General features: G+C 31.5%; 15 protein-coding genes across 15 annotated transcripts; 2 read left to right on the top strand and 13 right to left on the bottom strand.

Annotated features, from left to right (window-relative positions):
- Window positions 1-162: 162 nt before the first annotated feature.
- NEPG_00288 (uncharacterized protein) lies at window positions 163-1093 on the bottom strand (the record flags this gene model as incomplete). The annotated part of the gene is made up of 1 exon (XM_013202666.1): window positions 163-1093. One exon carries the CDS (start codon window positions 1091-1093, stop codon window positions 209-211), a length of 885 nt encoding a protein of 294 aa, XP_013058120.1. The 3' UTR covers window positions 163-208.
- Window positions 1090-1611, bottom strand: NEPG_00287 (uncharacterized protein; the record flags this gene model as incomplete). Its single annotated transcript, XM_013202665.1, has 1 exon — window positions 1090-1611. One exon carries the CDS (start codon window positions 1609-1611, stop codon window positions 1090-1092), a length of 522 nt encoding a protein of 173 aa, XP_013058119.1.
- A 279-nt stretch (window positions 1612-1890) lies between these two features.
- On the bottom strand, window positions 1891-3058 carry NEPG_00286 (uncharacterized protein; the record flags this gene model as incomplete). The annotated part of the gene is made up of 1 exon (XM_013202664.1): window positions 1891-3058. The coding sequence occupies one exon, from the start codon at window positions 3056-3058 to the stop codon at window positions 1928-1930; it is 1131 nt and encodes a 376-aa protein (XP_013058118.1). The 3' UTR covers window positions 1891-1927.
- A 262-nt stretch (window positions 3059-3320) lies between these two features.
- NEPG_00285 (uncharacterized protein) lies at window positions 3321-4661 on the bottom strand (the record flags this gene model as incomplete). Its single annotated transcript, XM_013202663.1, has 1 exon — window positions 3321-4661. The coding sequence occupies one exon, from the start codon at window positions 4659-4661 to the stop codon at window positions 3321-3323; it is 1341 nt and encodes a 446-aa protein (XP_013058117.1).
- NEPG_00284 (uncharacterized protein) lies at window positions 4654-4932 on the bottom strand (the record flags this gene model as incomplete). The annotated part of the gene is made up of 1 exon (XM_013202662.1): window positions 4654-4932. The coding sequence occupies one exon, from the start codon at window positions 4930-4932 to the stop codon at window positions 4654-4656; it is 279 nt and encodes a 92-aa protein (XP_013058116.1).
- Window positions 4933-4962: 30 nt separating this feature from the next.
- NEPG_00283 (uncharacterized protein) lies at window positions 4963-5897 on the top strand (the record flags this gene model as incomplete). The annotated part of the gene is made up of 1 exon (XM_013202661.1): window positions 4963-5897. The coding sequence occupies one exon, from the start codon at window positions 4963-4965 to the stop codon at window positions 5836-5838; it is 876 nt and encodes a 291-aa protein (XP_013058115.1). The 3' UTR covers window positions 5839-5897.
- Window positions 5898-6010: 113 nt separating this feature from the next.
- NEPG_00282 (uncharacterized protein) lies at window positions 6011-7474 on the bottom strand (the record flags this gene model as incomplete). Its single annotated transcript, XM_013202660.1, has 1 exon — window positions 6011-7474. The coding sequence occupies one exon, from the start codon at window positions 7472-7474 to the stop codon at window positions 6074-6076; it is 1401 nt and encodes a 466-aa protein (XP_013058114.1). The 3' UTR covers window positions 6011-6073.
- Window positions 7475-7669: 195 nt separating this feature from the next.
- Window positions 7670-8976, top strand: NEPG_00281 (histone deacetylase 1; the record flags this gene model as incomplete). Its single annotated transcript, XM_013202659.1, has 1 exon — window positions 7670-8976. The coding sequence occupies one exon, from the start codon at window positions 7670-7672 to the stop codon at window positions 8951-8953; it is 1284 nt and encodes a 427-aa protein (XP_013058113.1). The 3' UTR covers window positions 8954-8976.
- A 14-nt stretch (window positions 8977-8990) lies between these two features.
- On the bottom strand, window positions 8991-9574 carry NEPG_00280 (uncharacterized protein; the record flags this gene model as incomplete). The annotated part of the gene is made up of 1 exon (XM_013202658.1): window positions 8991-9574. The coding sequence occupies one exon, from the start codon at window positions 9572-9574 to the stop codon at window positions 9035-9037; it is 540 nt and encodes a 179-aa protein (XP_013058112.1). The 3' UTR covers window positions 8991-9034.
- A 29-nt stretch (window positions 9575-9603) lies between these two features.
- NEPG_00279 (uncharacterized protein) lies at window positions 9604-10477 on the bottom strand (the record flags this gene model as incomplete). The annotated part of the gene is made up of 1 exon (XM_013202657.1): window positions 9604-10477. A coding segment is annotated over one exon (793 nt), but the record flags the coding sequence as incomplete, so codon positions are not given.
- A 937-nt stretch (window positions 10478-11414) lies between these two features.
- NEPG_00278 (uncharacterized protein) lies at window positions 11415-12320 on the bottom strand (the record flags this gene model as incomplete). Its single annotated transcript, XM_013202656.1, has 1 exon — window positions 11415-12320. The coding sequence occupies one exon, from the start codon at window positions 12318-12320 to the stop codon at window positions 11586-11588; it is 735 nt and encodes a 244-aa protein (XP_013058110.1). The 3' UTR covers window positions 11415-11585.
- Window positions 12321-12501: 181 nt separating this feature from the next.
- On the bottom strand, window positions 12502-12693 carry NEPG_00277 (uncharacterized protein; the record flags this gene model as incomplete). Its single annotated transcript, XM_013202655.1, has 1 exon — window positions 12502-12693. One exon carries the CDS (start codon window positions 12691-12693, stop codon window positions 12502-12504), a length of 192 nt encoding a protein of 63 aa, XP_013058109.1.
- Window positions 12694-12837: 144 nt separating this feature from the next.
- NEPG_00276 (uncharacterized protein) lies at window positions 12838-14196 on the bottom strand (the record flags this gene model as incomplete). The annotated part of the gene is made up of 1 exon (XM_013202654.1): window positions 12838-14196. One exon carries the CDS (start codon window positions 14194-14196, stop codon window positions 12838-12840), a length of 1359 nt encoding a protein of 452 aa, XP_013058108.1.
- Window positions 14197-14810: 614 nt separating this feature from the next.
- NEPG_00275 (uncharacterized protein) lies at window positions 14811-15755 on the bottom strand (the record flags this gene model as incomplete). The annotated part of the gene is made up of 1 exon (XM_013202653.1): window positions 14811-15755. One exon carries the CDS (start codon window positions 15753-15755, stop codon window positions 14811-14813), a length of 945 nt encoding a protein of 314 aa, XP_013058107.1.
- Window positions 15756-15808: 53 nt separating this feature from the next.
- Window positions 15809-16876, bottom strand: NEPG_00274 (uncharacterized protein; the record flags this gene model as incomplete). The annotated part of the gene is made up of 1 exon (XM_013202652.1): window positions 15809-16876. The coding sequence occupies one exon, from the start codon at window positions 16874-16876 to the stop codon at window positions 15809-15811; it is 1068 nt and encodes a 355-aa protein (XP_013058106.1).
- Between the last annotated feature and the right edge of the window lie 221 nt (window positions 16877-17097).

Below are 17097 nucleotides of genomic sequence, written 5' to 3'. Positions count from 1 at the left end.
AATTGACTATTCAGTCAGATATGCATACAATTAATCATTTATTCATTTAATTAACCAGTCACCGCACAGCCATCTCTACTCATGTATTTACTTATTTATTACACTGCATATACTAATATTAATGAATTCATTCTGGGTGATAAATTATTAAATACTTCTTTACTCTTCTTTATTACTAATTACTGATTTTCTCTTGTTTGGGTTATGTTTATGTTGTTGCAAGCCATTCTACCAATCTGTCAACCTTTCCATACCACGTGTCTTTTATTTTTAGACAAGCAATTCCTTTTGCTATCTCATCAAGCTCTTCACTCTGCCGTATGTGCTGATTATACGCCGTATGAACAAAACTTCTTCCTTTTAAATTTTCTGTCTCATTTGATTCTTTTGCTTTTCCTATGTGCAATCCTTTGATTTTTCTTAAAATATCTTTCTGGATCCTTTCCACGTCCAAATTAAATTTAAGATAAATTATTTCCTTGCACCTCCTGCGAGTGAATAACCAAATAAACACTACAACAGAAAAAACCACAGCGGAGTATTTTAGGAAATAAGATATAAAACAGAATATAAAACTTATTAATACGCTTTCCATACCTCTTAATTCTTTTATCATGTATATCGATAGGATAATTGAACTAATAAAGTCACCTGTCCATTTAGAAAGAGCCACTGCTGTAACTATTACAGCCGTACCAGATATTCGCTTTTTTATTAGAAATGATTTATATGCACTGTAGTATTTGTTTTTATCGCTTTCTAATTTACTATTGACTCTTTCCACACATTCTCTGCACAGGCCACTATTTACAAGTGTTCTTGTGTCATTTTTTATTGGCTTATTTAATTTTAGTCTTTGCTCATCCTCTGCTCTGAATTTTTCATTTTCATTTTCATTTCTTTCTTGGCAGACTGTGCACAGAATTCTTCTTTCGCTTATCTTTTGGTATTTTCTGTAGACTTCTTTGTTTTCTATAAATATAGGGACAAGTTCAGTTGGTGTTCTTCTGAAATATGATTGGCATGCATCGCAATAAACAGTTTCATTAAGATTTTCCAGTTTTTTAGAGAAGCAGTACGGACATTTTTTCATTCTTTATTTTTTCCAATAGAAGTGTACTTATTTTGTACTGCAATTACATCCTCTGCGGTTTCGCACTGAGAGTATGATTCAAGGAGTTCTTTGTTAATTTTAAGGAATTCCATGCCGTATGGGAATGGTTCAAGTATTTTCTCTGCATCTTCTTTGTATCCGCATATGTACAGAGCAGCACTGAATGCCTCAACGCAATTTAACTTGCACGGCCTTCCGTAATTAACAGTATTAGCAGCAACAAGATACGGGAGTAATCTGTTTCTCATCACAGGCAGTGTGGTGAAATCAACTTGATCTACTTTATTCCAAGAGCAATCTACCACTGCCAACCCGTACTTGTCAATGTATTTTCTGTCTGGTGGTGAAACGGTTTTTGTTCCTTTTGGGGAAAGAACCAGTCCTCCAAATCTTCTTGTAGGCTGTAAAGACTTGGCAATTTTCTGTTTTACTAGCTTTTCTGCTGAACACATTTTAGCAAAGCACTGCTTCATATCGAATGAGTACAGAAGTGGCATATGTAGAAATATAAAAAATAATTGAATATAAATATAACTGATATTTATTAAAGATTAGGTATAATATACAATATTACTCAGTATACAGCAGTAGATTTGTATATTATATGATACATTCCATGGCAAAATAACAGATATCCATGAATTTCTGTTATAACTGATTTTTAAAAATATTTCAAAATAAAAACAATCATAATTGCGATAACAAATTTATTTACATCGTATAATTCATTCTATTCTATTGGATACTATCCTAATATTAATATGTCTATTTACGGAATTAATTTGTTGGAAATTTAGACTATTTGGTGAATAATTAGCTAATAATACGTAATATTCGTGAATTTTTTGTTAAAATATATTTGCATACGACTACTCCACTCGTAATAAACCCAGCAGCAGTAAGCACACATATCCACTCTTTTGAGAAATTAAATATATCTATTAATCTGACTTGACTTTTTGTTGTATCAACTGATTCCAGGCTCTCTTCTGTGTCGTTTTGACTGGTTTCACTCGTTTCTTCTACAAATACTTCTTTTAACCAGTTAAATACGTATTTTATCATACCAGCATTAAATATAAGAACTAATGTTGACATAATGCAAAGAGAAAGAAAAAAGAACCAACTACTAGCAGAGTTTTCTATCCAAATACTTAAAAAACCAATTGATACATTTGATATAATCATTGCAGAAAGTATCAGCGCATCGGATAAGTACAATTTAACCTTAGCTGATTCAACCCAATTAATCAGTATAATTAAGTACAATCCTATGAAAATATACCTGATTATATTGAACAAGCTAAATATAATAGAACACCCCACCATAGAAATACCTAATCCTATAACATACGGATCTTTCGTTTTTTTAACGCATAAGTATCTTATTACTACACCAGCACCTAACCCGATTAGAATTGGATTTTTCATTTTAAATATAATGTATACTAATAGTTCTCCCATGAGTAATAGAATAATTGAAATTATTATACCTAACACCCCAGGGCGTATACTGAAAATTTCTTCACATTTAAGCATGTGCTGTTGTATACTGGTTCTGGCTTCTATACTAATCTTTTGTAAGTTAAGTATACGATCCATTGTTTTTTTAAAGTTGCGTACAAAATTCCAGAATGCAGCTTGGGCTTCATCTAAATTTATGCTTTCTTGTTTGGGAATTTCATCTTGTGATCCGACTGTGGATAAGTTTCCTTTTAGTGATGATTCATTGAATAATGAACTATTTAGGATAAAATTTAAAGAATCGTCGGTTGGAATAGTTTCTGAATATGATAAATCAATTAAGTTTTCTTCTTTAACAGTGGGATATGCTTTAGTATAACCTGAAGAACTGAATATATTTTGGTCTGTGAATATTTGTTCTGTCGCATGGACTGGGCCAGGTGTATCAGGTTCTATACTCCAACTGTCTTTATTATCCATTATATGCTAATAAAATTTTTCTTGTTTTTCAATAAAATCATTATTTATTGCTTTCCACATAACCCGAATAAAGAAAATTATATTTATTGCACTTTAGGTAATTGCCATTATATGCCATATAACCATGCTAATTGCTTTAAATTATGTGATAATTTGTGGCATCTGAATATATCGTGATTTTATTAGGGAAGCACTGGCTATATTTTGTAATAACGTGATTTTTATTAATATAAAAGAATCTAATGAATATTTTCCACTAGAACTACTCAAAGCAGGAATGGCTGCGCTTTCTTACCATTGCAATTTTTCTTCTTGTGTCTCTGTCGGCCACTGCATAAATCGCATCTAATAGTGCACTTCCTCCTTTACTCTCATGTATTCCTATAAATTCCTTTGTCATTGTACTGGTAAGCAGAGTAATTACTTCACTTGATATATTAGTGTACCTTAGAAGGGATATAATTATCTCCTGTCCTACTTTGTTAAATAACCAGTATCTCTCATAAAGTGCTACACACTGCATCTGAAGTGCATTCTGATACTTTGTTTTTGCGCACATAAGTTTTATAGCTAGCTTATACGACTTTGAGTCAAACCCTCCTGTCTTGTGAAACAGAAGCGTGTGCATAATAGTATCAATTGTAAATAATCTTTTGATGGCACTCTCTAAAATATCTGTGCATCCCATATCAGATGCCCTTTTTAGAAGAGTCTGTACAACATTATTGTTCGTATTAAAGCCGTGGATGTCTGGCTTTAGTATCTTGTACACCTTCGCTGGGTCGTACACAGATATAAATGTTTGCATGAAATAGTTACCAACCTCATCACGGCATAACTCTAACACAGCTGGTTTAATAACAAGGAATATCTGGTCTAGCTGTGCATCGTCTGATAACTTACAAACCTTCTCATACAAAAATGAAGTGTACCCTTTAAGATGATCTACTGTTAAAATGCTAAGTAAATGTTTTACTATTTTACTCTTCTCTTCATCACTCGTGTATGACAAGTACTCAACAAATGTTGCTGTTCTTGTTGAGTCTTCCAGAATATATTCAATTGGCACTTTTTTAATTGAATCAATCAATCCCTCTACATTGTACTTAATACGCAAGAGTACTCTAATTATATGGTTAGTTCCCTTGCTTTTAAATGATTTCATTATGTTCTTCTGTATACCATTGCTAATGCTTACGAGCAGATTTGTGCACGACTCAGTGAGTGTCTTCTGCTGTTCTATTTTTTTTAGTATTGTCTCAAGTACATACGTTATATTCTTATTATGAACATCTACAACACTCACTTTCTCTACTAAATCAGACAATGCATCCACTGATAAATACCGTATAAATAGTTCTAGCTTCTTTGCTTGGCTGTTAATTTGCATTATCTCGTTTACGTTATTCCTTATAATCCCAACAACCTTCTCCGACACTTCTTGTTTTTCATTCCATGGCAATCCATCCAGCTCAGTCGTCCGCACTCTTTTAAAATACTCCATGAAAATTCTCGTGTAAAATTTGCTATTTCTACTTTTGGCTAGTGGTACATTACAGATTTCAGCTGCAAACACAGAATCTACTAACAGTCTCTCATGCATTTGATATTCTAGATGGAACAATCCTTGGATTCTCTTTCTCTAGTCTTATCATATTCTCTGTTTTATAGTCATACGAACAGCGGTGCTCGTCTGAGTATCTGTGTTTGGCACAGAATATTCTTTTGCACTTACACCCAAATGTGTTTGTTATACGTAGGCGTGCACTGCAATATGAGCACTCGCCTGGTTTTACTCCGTACTTAATTATTTCTTGTTTTTTTACATCTTCATCGTTGTGAAGCTTTCTTTTCCGTGACTGAACACTGTTCATGGATAAAAAAACGAATTGTTTGGTTAATTTATGTTCGAATACAAAAATGCAGTGCAGACAATATGGTATGCAATACAACGAGTATTAGTCATATTCAGTGGAATATACATATTTTTTGCGTATAATACAATATATGCACTACAGATGCTCAAAGAAGTATCTATTACAGTGCTTTGTATATTTGTTGTATATCAAGCACTAGTTCTTCTAGTAGGGTTTTCATTCTTAAGAATGTCTATCTCAAAGAACTGCACAACGCATGAGCTCTTCCCAGAGGCTGTTGAGAGAGACGGGGATTCAGATGACAGCAGTCTTTGTATTAACCCCTTTGAAAAGGAGTATATGTTTGCATACAAGCATGAAATGAACACATGTGAGAAATGCAATACATCCCAGCCACTGCGTAGTTATCATTGCGACAAGTGCCATCAGTGCTTACTTCTTATGTATAAACACCTCACATGGTGCGACTTATGCATTGGATTCACCAATTATAAGTTCTATGTTGTTTTCTTATTTTACCTCATGCTAATGAATCTAATTAGTTTTGGATGCTTTATTCACTCTTTATTAATTAGCTTATCAGAGAAAAAAGAAATTGCAGCAATAACTGTAGCTCTGTCTCTACAAGTAGTAGTAATTATTTTTACAGCGTATTTCTTGGGCGAGTGTATATATTCAATATGCATTAATCAAACACCCCAGGAGAGAAAGCACCCTGTTGAAAACACAAATATATCTTATGATATGGGGTACTACCAAAACTGGAAAATAATTATGGGCGAGTCCTGGTATATGTGGTTTATACCGAGCTGGACCACTCAGGGAGACGGGCTTAAATTCCAGCACACAAGAAAAGTAGAACCAGAAGTGTATGAAGACACTCTTCCAACCTCCCCACTATAATAGTACATCTGATTGCATCAACGCCTGTAGAAATATCACACAATAAAAAGCACAAATTACTTGCATCCTAATTTCAGATAATTTCAGGATATTCTTTGGTTTATGCTATAACTCCTTCTGTTTGGTACTAAAATACACTGTAAACTATTTATGTTTGTTTATAGATTATGCTCTTTATTTTAATGGATATTTCCATTTCTGGCAAATTATAATGTCTATTTTCACTAATAAATTCTTACTTCCTATGATTAATAATAGATTCTATCGCACTCTTCTTCTTATGTGAAATATTAAACGTGTCTAAATCAGTTTCCTTCAACATTGATTTGTATGGGCTAATATGCTGTGGTAAATTCTGTCCTGGTCGGTAGAAGGAATGGGATTGTAGTTCCTCTAAATTACAGCTGTCATAAATAATCTGTGGATGTGCATAATTATACTCAGCTCTAAAGTTCTCTGGTATTTCACTACACAGATACAAAGTACATCCTTCTGGTGAAATAAGAATCTCTCCCCCTCCTGATATAATAAGCATAGTAAGTGAGTGCTCTAGACTATTTGTACTCTTACATAAGTATACCTTCTCCTTGTTAAATATGCACCGGTGCTTTGGTGGTACCCTACTCAACATTTCCTTTGAAATAGAGCTAAACATCTCATATAAATTAATTGCACCAAATGACCCAGAATCTCTTTCTTGTACAAACTCCTCTCTTGTACACTCTTCGTCCTTTAATGACCTTCCATCTGTAATCTCTTTCTCTTTTTTCTTTGTAAAGTCATTTATCATATATTCATTATTCTCTAATAAATTTTCGTTTTTAATTTTCTCGTCAATCGGTACATATTCCATTATGTCTGTATACATCCTTCGTATATTTCTAATATATTCGATGAAATACTCTTCATTCAATGACTTAAATAACTTAAAGTTAACCTTCTCTAGTAAATATGCATTAAACTCTGCTGTCTGCACAATCACATTATAATTTATACCAAGCGAGTCTTCCATATCACTAAGCGGATAGGTCTCTCTCCAAAATACTTCACTCCCACCAATTTCTATACTGTAGTAAACACCCTCCTTGCCTATAAACACCTTAGGATTTGTCTTAACTATCATCATGTACATGTAAAACATAGACAATTCTCTGTATATCTTTGTTATGACATTTGATTCAAACCTTATACATAATTTGTCAATTGATTTATCTCTTATTATTCTTTCTGTAACTATAAGATTGGTCAGTGCCTCACCCAAGTCTTCGTAAATCTCTTCAAAGGATGGATACTTACTCAGTAATATTCTGTTGTAATCTATTCTTTCATCCATTAAATAATTCAATTTATGCTCTCTTCCTGTGCTTCTGTAATTATTTCTTCTTTTCGCATTTTCTTTTTTTAGATTTCCCTTCTGGTATGGCTCTGACTCTCTTATTCTGTGAATGTCTGCTATTGCATACTGGATTTTTGTGCTTTTATTAGTAAGCTCGTCCTTTGATGCAACCAAAGGGTGTGTGTCAGTTAGTACACAGAACCTGTCAAATTCTTCTTCTTTTAAATTTAAGCAAATAAGTGCTTCATTTCTAGTCACATACGTCCTTCTCTTAATTATATTTGTGTACCACCGGCCCATTATAAATTTTGCAAGAATTTTCATATTTTCATATATATACTGTACCTATGCATGTTCTTAACTATATAAGTAAATCCCAAGTTTATTCTTTTTATTGCGGTGTTTTGTGGCCATTCTCTGCTATTTCTGTTATAAATTCATTTATCATTAATTATTTGTATTCTATATTATTTGTGTCTTTTTCTTTTTGAAGACATGAGGAAGATTTCTTACTTCTACGATCAAGAGATTGGAAATTACAAATACGCACCAGGTCATCCTATGAAACCTCATAGAATTCGTCTTACACACTCTCTTATAATGAACTACTCTGTGTTCAAGAGGCTGAATGTTTATTCGCCTGTTGCTGCATCATTTGAAGATCTGACAAGATTCCACTCAGATGACTACATTGAGTTCTTGCAGGGCATTAGAAAAGAGAATGCAGATGCCAAGGAGAAGGAGCTGTCAAAGTACAATATGATAGAAGATTGTCCTGTTTTCGAGGGGGTGTATGAATACTGCCAGAAGAGTGCAGGGGGTTCAATACAGGGTGCAGCCCACATAAATGAAGGGGTTTCAGATGTTTCAATTAATTGGTCTGGTGGGCTACACCATGCAAAGAGAAGGGAGGCCTCTGGGTTTTGTTATGTGAATGACATTGTTTTAGGTATTTTAGAGCTACTTCGGTATAATGAAAGGGTTATGTACATTGACATAGATGTGCACCACGGTGATGGCGTAGAAGAAGCATTCTATTGCAGTGACCGAGTTATGACTATTTCCTTTCACATGCATGGAGAATTCTTCCCTGGTACTGGCGCAGTAACAGATGTTGGAATTGAGAAAGGGCGTGGGTACAGCATAAACATTCCATTGAATTCTGGAATTGATGACAACACATACCTTTCCATATTTAAACCAGTGGTGGGCGCAGCTGTTGAAAAGTTCAGACCAAATGTTATAGTCTTACAGTGCGGTGCCGATTCTCTGGCGGGTGACCGATTAGGGTGTTTTAATTTAACGCACAAAGGCCACGGTGGCTGTGTTGAGTTTGTAAAGTCATTGAATATTCCAATTCTTGTTCTTGGTGGCGGAGGGTACACTATTTCAAACGTATCAAGGGCGTGGGCATATGAAACCGCCATATTAGCAGATGTGGATGTAGCAACAGAGCTGCCGTATACGGAGTATTTTGACCACTACCACCCTAATTACACTTTAGAAATACTTCCCATGGCTATGGATAACCAGAACACAAAGCAGTATATAGAAAAAATATACGAAGAGGTTCTGGAAAACATTAAAGGAATTGAAGGCCGCCCTTCTGTACAAAACCTGCAAACAATGAAATCTCTCATGACGGAGACAGCTGATGAAACAAATGAAGAGATGTGGAGTAGGCTAAGAGAGCGTAGAATTTTCAAAGAAAAGGACGTAGATGAGTCAGAGCACTTTATAGAGTACTCTTTTGAAGATGAAACGATCCGCTCATCTTAGTCTTGTTTAAATATAAGTCATTCCAAATTTATTTTTTGTTATTTTCGGATACTCCGATTTTTATTTAAAACTGTTTTCGGTTCACACCAAAAGAACCCCCAAATCATTCACTAAGTCCTCTGATGTAGAAATATTTCCAATAAGAAACTCTCCGGGTGACAGTGTCAATATCTCTCCATCAATTGAAATATCCTGCAAATTATCCAGTGCATAGACTCCATGTATTTCTGGCAAGTCTTCTTTATTTCTGTGTCTCTCAGGAATATCCTCTAACTCCACGTATGCACCGACCTCTTTGTTTAAATTAATATATGCTCTGTAATACTCTTTTTCATGTGGTGATAGAATTGACTCGTCCTTTATATAAAAGTTGTTCCGTATTTTCTCCATCCGAATTAAAAGATACTCCGATAAGAGCCATTCAATTCTCTCTATTTCTATTTTGTAAATATGTTCTTTTATTCTATTTCTTTGTATTTCTTTTCTCTGCCGGTCTTTCTGTCGCTGTAGCAAGAATTTTACTCTTTCTACAATATCCGCATCATATGGGAGCAGTCTCTGAAATTCTCTTTCATTCAAATACCGCATTGACAAATATTCTACCACAGAGAGTCTTTCCATTTCTAAAAAAGTTCTATTAATTTTAATTTCGGGCTATTTATATTCTGGCTTAGGATTTATTATTCTAATTATTTGTGTAGCACAATAAATCAACAGATTCTATATTGTAACTAAATAGATGTACCTGCAATATCATATAGAGGGTTGATTGGCCTCTTACAGAGAGGGCAGACATCATCTATTCCAAACCATTCATCAATACATGTCATGTGGAAATGGTGCTTACACGGCAATTTTCTAATTTGTTCTTTTTCGGCGTATGGTGCTAAACATATTGTACACTGTGCATCTTCTTCTTTTATCTTTCCTCCGAGTGTGTACTCAATCACGGGAAGTGTTGGCCGGACATAATTCAGCAGTAAAAGAATCAGAATAACTGAGAATATTGGTGCTAATACAATAGCAATACCGTAGAACACCCAGATTCTAGTGAGGTTGTACAGAATAGGAATTTCATCTTTTGAAGAATGGTACTGCTGCAACCACTTAAACCCAATAAAGTACAGGAAAAGTGTTAAAATATCTAATAGGTTGTTAAACAGAGTGGATTCTGCACTTTGTGTGAATTCCAAAGGTTCTTGGTTGAAAATATACCCCCAGTGTCTTATTGCAAATGACACTGTGTGTGCGGCTACTAATGCAGTGTATACAACAATAAATAGCTTAAAAGGTGTTTGTGTCTCTGTATTTCGTGTAATAATAAGTACTGCTGCATTTATTCCTATTTGCAGTATTTTAAATGCTATCGATAGGATAGAAAGAACTCTAACAAAGGATGTCTGTGTCACCCCGTCAATTAATTGCCGTATTCTGTACGCTCTAAAGTCAGGCGTTGCCAATGGACTGTCAATGACAAGTACTCTAGGCGGCACATTATTATTTTCTGTCATAGGGCCTTGCATTCTTTTGAATGTATGAATTCGTTTCAAATATCCCCTTTCTATAGACTAATTCAAGGACCAATTATAAAATGATAAAGGCCCACCCATTCACTTGCACTCTTTTTATTAGAAGACCAATAAACATTCACTGCGATCTGATAGTATCTTATTACAGAAGTCTAGATAATCTTAGATATATTTCCAGTATAACACAGTATATCTATGTATATGCACAGTATACTACATAGTGTATATAAAGAATAACATAGAATGCTCACAGCATAATATAGCCCCATACTTCCCGTATACTAATGCAAATATGGTATAATTCCGTCTAGTATATCTTATGAACTAACACACCGTATGAATAAGCCAACACTACCTGAATGTCTATATATTGTGTTTTATATACTTATGTACATCCCATTCTGTATTTTATTTTTTTAAATATAAAGTGTTTATTTTATATTTATCCTTAAGTACGTATTGTAAATACCATTGGTTCGTATATTTATATACGTATAATACTATATTCCAGGATATATTTAGGAAATATAATAGAAGTATAAAATAGAGTATTACTATGTCTATGCATATATAAATATATACAACACACATTTATCATAAACACTGTTATAGTACGATATACACTGTTCATAGCGTATAACCCAGAATTCAATAGCACTAACTTATTACACCCACTCTAAGTGCATACGGAATGGCATATAAAATATAAAAGGGGTGTGCTTATCACAATTAGAACATCTGGCTATGTTCTAATTATACTTTAATCAATAAATTACTATATATTTTAATACTTGAAAGTATAATAAGACTCTATGAATACTTAAGAATAGTAAAGAATAGGACTATTAAGCCAGTAAATATATAATTATGTTTTTATTGGATTTAAAAATAAGTTAGTTTAAGTAGCTCTTGTAAGGTATAAATAATATTTTATTTTTAGTATAGAATATGGCATAATTATATTCTTTATTCCTTTTGAATGGCAGATATTGTATGCTAATCCTAGTATAACAAGAATTACAATTTGTGCGAGCTTTTTATGCAGACCTTTCTTGGATTTAGGCTTTGGCCTCTAGCTAGAATTCATAGCCATTGGCTTTTTATTATCGTGTATTTTTAGGACAATTAGCTAATAATTGATTATAGATATCTTTCTCTGAGGCTTCCCAATTTATATTTTGCCATCTTAATGGATACTTTCTTGGTGCATTCTTTATTTCATGTCGGAGATTTTCTACTGAATATTTCCCTAAAAAAATAGCAATGAATGTGTCTTTTATCCAAAGACTCCATGGATTATCATTCATTATAGCTTTGTGGGTTCGGGGAGTGAACAGCTTCGCATTTGCATATTGTCTGAGCAATATTTTCAACTCGGGTTCAATATCTTCCCATGTTTTCTTTGTCCCTAATGATTCTTCGGTTTTTAATTGTTCCGCGAATTTTTTGAGGTGTCCCTTAACAATATTCCAGTTTGGGTTGGATTTTATGTTAATTCCAATAGTGAATAGCCGCACCCTTCTGGATGTGGTCAACTCATTATATGTATCATATAGTTCCCAGATTTCTTTTAGTTGTTGTAATACAATACCCGGCTCCAGGTCAATGGTTATTGTATCACATATACAATTAACTATTTCTTGCTGTATTTTTACATCGAGGGAGCTATTCACTATTTGAGGATTAGATTTCTCATTTCGGGCTGGTCTCTCTTCTTCTGTTGAAGCGTGTTTGAGTGGCTTAGTTTTACACTTAGAACTGCTTAAGATTTCTTGAAGTTCTTGCTCTGCAGCAAACTCCTTCCTGTCTATATTAGTTGAATTATTAGAAAAACTCATTAAGGTGCTTTAATGTTTATTTAATTCTTGTTCTTATACCATTAAATAATTTAATTTGTCTCCTTAAGAGCATACATACATTAAAACATTCTATTTTCTAATTTAAACTATCATATAATTAAGTCTAATGCATCTATATAAGTACATTCGTATTAATTCAATAACTAATATATAATTCTTATTATACTAGACTTAGTATAATAGTACGTGAGTTATTTGAATGTTTACATATATACATGACAGTATAAATTAAGTCAGAATTGCTTGCTGACACACCACGTAAGCATAAATTAACTTCATTATACAGTACATACGTATTCAAATTCCAATAATAAAATGTCTTAATGACTTTTTCTAATAATTTGACTGCCATAATGCATATAAAATAGTTCTAATTAAGTATTTTATTGGTGTTATATAACTAATTATATATTCTTTACTATTTATCACTAGTTTATTATATAATGGCTGTAATAATTGATTTTCATTGACTGTTGGTTAATTATATATTATATTTTTATTTTCTTTTATAATCGTTTTTAAATGGCGCATAGTTCTTTATTGAATAATGCATTTTAAGGAATTTATCATCTGCTAATAAAATTTCTCTAGTAGATAATCCAATATTAACTGCTGGCATTTCTACATATTCAAAGTCTCCTTGTTTCTTTAATGTTGCATATTCTTTCCCTATTTCTCTTATTTCTGATAGGATCTTTTTAATTTCACTTACTGATGTTCTATCTTGTTGTAATTCTGCATTCTCTGCTAATTCTTCTAATTGTTTGAGCTCCTGTGCTTCTGTTTCATATCCTTTGATTTTTGGTCTTTCTTCTTCTTCTTTATTAAAGTATTCTTCACCAAAAAGACCTTCTAAGGTTTTATCAAACTCCTTTCTGTCATAAACTTCATCTAATTTAATTTTTGATAATTGTCTTTTACTTAGCCCAGAGACACTTCTTAAAATAGAAATTCTGTCCATGAATTGCTGTTTTTTAAGATTCTTCAATCTTTTTATTTCTTCTTGTTTTATTTTTTCGTCTTCTCTGTTTCTAAGTTTCTTCTTTAATTCCTTTCTTTTCCTTTTTTGAACAGGTTTCTTAACAGTTGCGAATTTTCCTTGTGTTGTTGGAATGGTTTCTTTATCAAACTCTTCAATTAATTCTAATTCTTCACTGTCTTCTTCTAGGAATAATAATTCTTCTTCTTTGTTCGTTTCATTCTCTTTCTGCCAGCCCCCTTTTAAAACATATTCTGTCAGAAAGTTTTCTGGGTCTTCTTCTTTCACTGCTTCTTCTGGTTTTTTCTGGAATAGTTCATCTGTTGTGTTTATCTCTTCCATTACAGATATAAATGCTTTTATGTTCTCTTTTTGTTCTTCATTATATTCTGTTTTTCTCTTTATTCTTTCTTGTTTTCTGTCTCTTACTTGATTCTCTTCTGAGGCATCTTCAGAACATGAGTCTTCTTCTTTTGTTGGGAAGAGTTCTTCTGTTGTTTCTTCTGGTGTCTTATTCATTATATCCAATGTTTTCTCTCTGTAGTAGTCCTTTAATCTATATGATGACTCCTTTTGTTTATCTGCTGGTTTCTCTGTTGTCTCCTTCTTATGTGCTTGTTTTATCTCTTCAAATATCTTTTTATTCCCATCATAAATCTCTGGATCTTTCTTTTTTATCTTCTCTATGATTTCTTGTATTGCAATGTTCTCTTCTTGGCTTTCTTCATATTCTACTTCCTCTTCTGTTTCTGTGTATGAGGCAAGGTCTTCTTCATATTTTGCTTCTAGTTCCTTTATTTCCTCTGCTCGTTTTTTTGCTTCGTACTTCTTTTGCTGTTTTGGGTCTATGTTAAATGGGTTTTCGCTGTTTTCCATTTTTTTGTATGAACTGAAAATTTTTATTATATTCAACTGTTTACCAGAGAAACACAATAAAATGTACACATTGTATAATAAATAATAGTATTACATTATTCTATTACTTATTACACTATACACAATATATTCTATTACTTATTATACAATAGTGCACAACTTATTACACTATATATATTATATATTACTTATTACACAGTATACAATATATTCTATTACTTATTACACAGTATACACTATATTCTATTACTTATTACTCTATTACCAACATATTATATCAATAGTATCTACATTAATAACACATTACATATTACACTATGCACAATATATAATATATAATAAATAGACATAACTTATTACTATACTACTACTATATATTACTTAATACACTATACACATTATATATTACTTATTATACTACTACCATTATATTCTACTACTTATTATTCTATTACTTAATACACTATACACATTATATATTACTTATTACACTATTACTATTATATTCTACGACTTATTATACATTATATATTAATTTATATTAATTTATACTAGTTTGTTATAATTTTTTATTAATAAATCCGTTATTTCAGGTATTTTGTTGTTATTTTTAATTATATAGCTATAAGAACCGATAAAACAACAGAAAAGAAGAATAACCCAATAAATAATGAATCAAACCTCTTCTTTAAATCACAAATAGCTTTCTCCTTGCTTGTACATGAAGATACTTCAGTTGAATGACCAGTAGATAGCTCAGATAACCTCTCCCGCCTTCTCTTGTTAATATTCGGTGCTGTATCAGTTAGTAATACATTTATCTCTGATAATTTCTTAAATACATCCGTCCAATTATTCTCTCTCACCTTCTTATCCTGTGATTTTATGGAATTTAACGTACTTTTGATTTTACTTGCTGTATTATATACAGAATCTTCATTTACTAAATTTCCGTTAGGATTATTACTAATAAAATTTTTAAAATCAGGTTTTATCTGAAATAATCTATCGATTTGATTTAAAATATTTTCTATATCTTCTGTTGTATTTGTACTTATAACCGTATTAATCTGTTTCTGTAACCTAATAGTAGACCTATTAATGGACTCACGCAGTATCATATCTGGCGTATCCAATAAATTACTGATTGGGGTTACTGCCGTATGAATTGGTTGGTGTAAGTCGCACTTTAACCCATTTTCACATAAAAATGAAAAAATAACGGAATTTGTAAGTGCCACAAACCCTAAAATCAAGCTAAGCACTAATGATCCACACATTGTACAGTATAACCCCAGGTATATCCATTTTTTATCGAATACAATTGCTAGGATTGTACCCATTACTAATAATACTTGTATAAAAATCAGAATTTCCGTTATAATTAATGTATACGTCACAGATGTAAAGAATGGACTATTGGAAATTTTTGATTTTTCAAAATTTTCATTAATTAAAAAATCTGTTGGTATTTTTATATTACTTTTTACCATATCATGGATATTATTCGTAATTTCATCACTTAAATCTTCTTGTACAATATTACTCTTCAGGGTCATTAAAGATGGTTTATAAGTCTTCTTCTCTTCAACAGTAATTATACTGGTTTTTTTCACTGTTGGTAAATTCTTTTTTTATAAAAATTTTTATAAAACGGTTTTTTTTCGTTATTTTTTATACTCACACAAACAGAATCTTCAAATATTTTAATTCTTGTTATATTTGAAATATCCCCTGAAAATACTTTATCATACTTATCTATTAATGAAATAATAGAGTCTTCTATAGAATTAAAATTAACCCCAATGGTTTCAAGCTCTTCCCTAATGAAATACGTTAATTTGTTAAATTCTTTAAAATTTTTCATTAATTCAACTGTTTTTACCTTATATTCTATTTTACTCCTATCTAATTGTCTTTCTATATCTGAATATTCCTTATTTATACTATTAATATACTGTAAGTTACTTTTTACTTCTTTAAATTCCTCATCCTTTAATAATATACAGTTATTACACTTATTATTATTATTATATATACAGTACTCTGTTGTATTACCATTAATTAGTCTATTACCTACTGTATTACCATTAATTAGTCTATTATTATTATATCCTGTTGTATTTAGTCTATTATTATTATATCCTGTTGTATTACCATTAATTAGTCTATTACTGATTATCTTGTTATGCTTGTTATTAATATTCTGTTGTAATAACTTTATATACGTACCGGATACTTTCTCACCATACTTTAAATCATCTTCTGATTTCTCTAATTTCCTGTTGAATTTGCAAATATTTTCATTTTCTAACGGATTATTAATTAAATAGTACGAATACGGTATGGTTATTTCTATATTTGGATATGAATTATCTAAATATATTTCTATTTTTCTCATATTTTCTACTGTATCTAATAAGAATATGGATATAACCATAAATATAAATATACATAAAGTATCTTTCTGAGTAAATCTTCTTTTTTTAATAATAATATAAAAAATTGAAGATAATGTAATAAAAACAGTAAAAATAATAAAAATAATCATTCTAATAGAGGATAAAGCAGTCATTAGGAGAGTATTCCATATGGAATAGTCCCATATACTTATATTATGCATAATAGCATATTTAAGTAACGCATTCCTTATAGTACTACCGAATGATTTATATTCCATTTTATAACAACAAGGAATTTAGTTATATTTGAGAGAATGTTTCATATTAAAACATACTAAACAATTGATTATAAATTATGAAACATAATGCAGTATATGTAAAAAGTAACACAATATAATACACCATACACAATAAGTAAAACATAATACACTAATAGCAAAAAATAATACAATATAATACACTAATAGTAATAAGTAAAATATAATACACTATGTGTAAT

The sequence above is a fragment of the Nematocida parisii genome (genome assembly GCF_000250985.1).
Source record: "Nematocida parisii ERTm1 unplaced genomic scaffold supercont1.1, whole genome shotgun sequence".
Lineage (NCBI taxonomy): Eukaryota > Fungi > Microsporidia > Nematocida > Nematocida parisii.
This window is presented reverse-complemented; position numbering and strand designations above follow the sequence as displayed.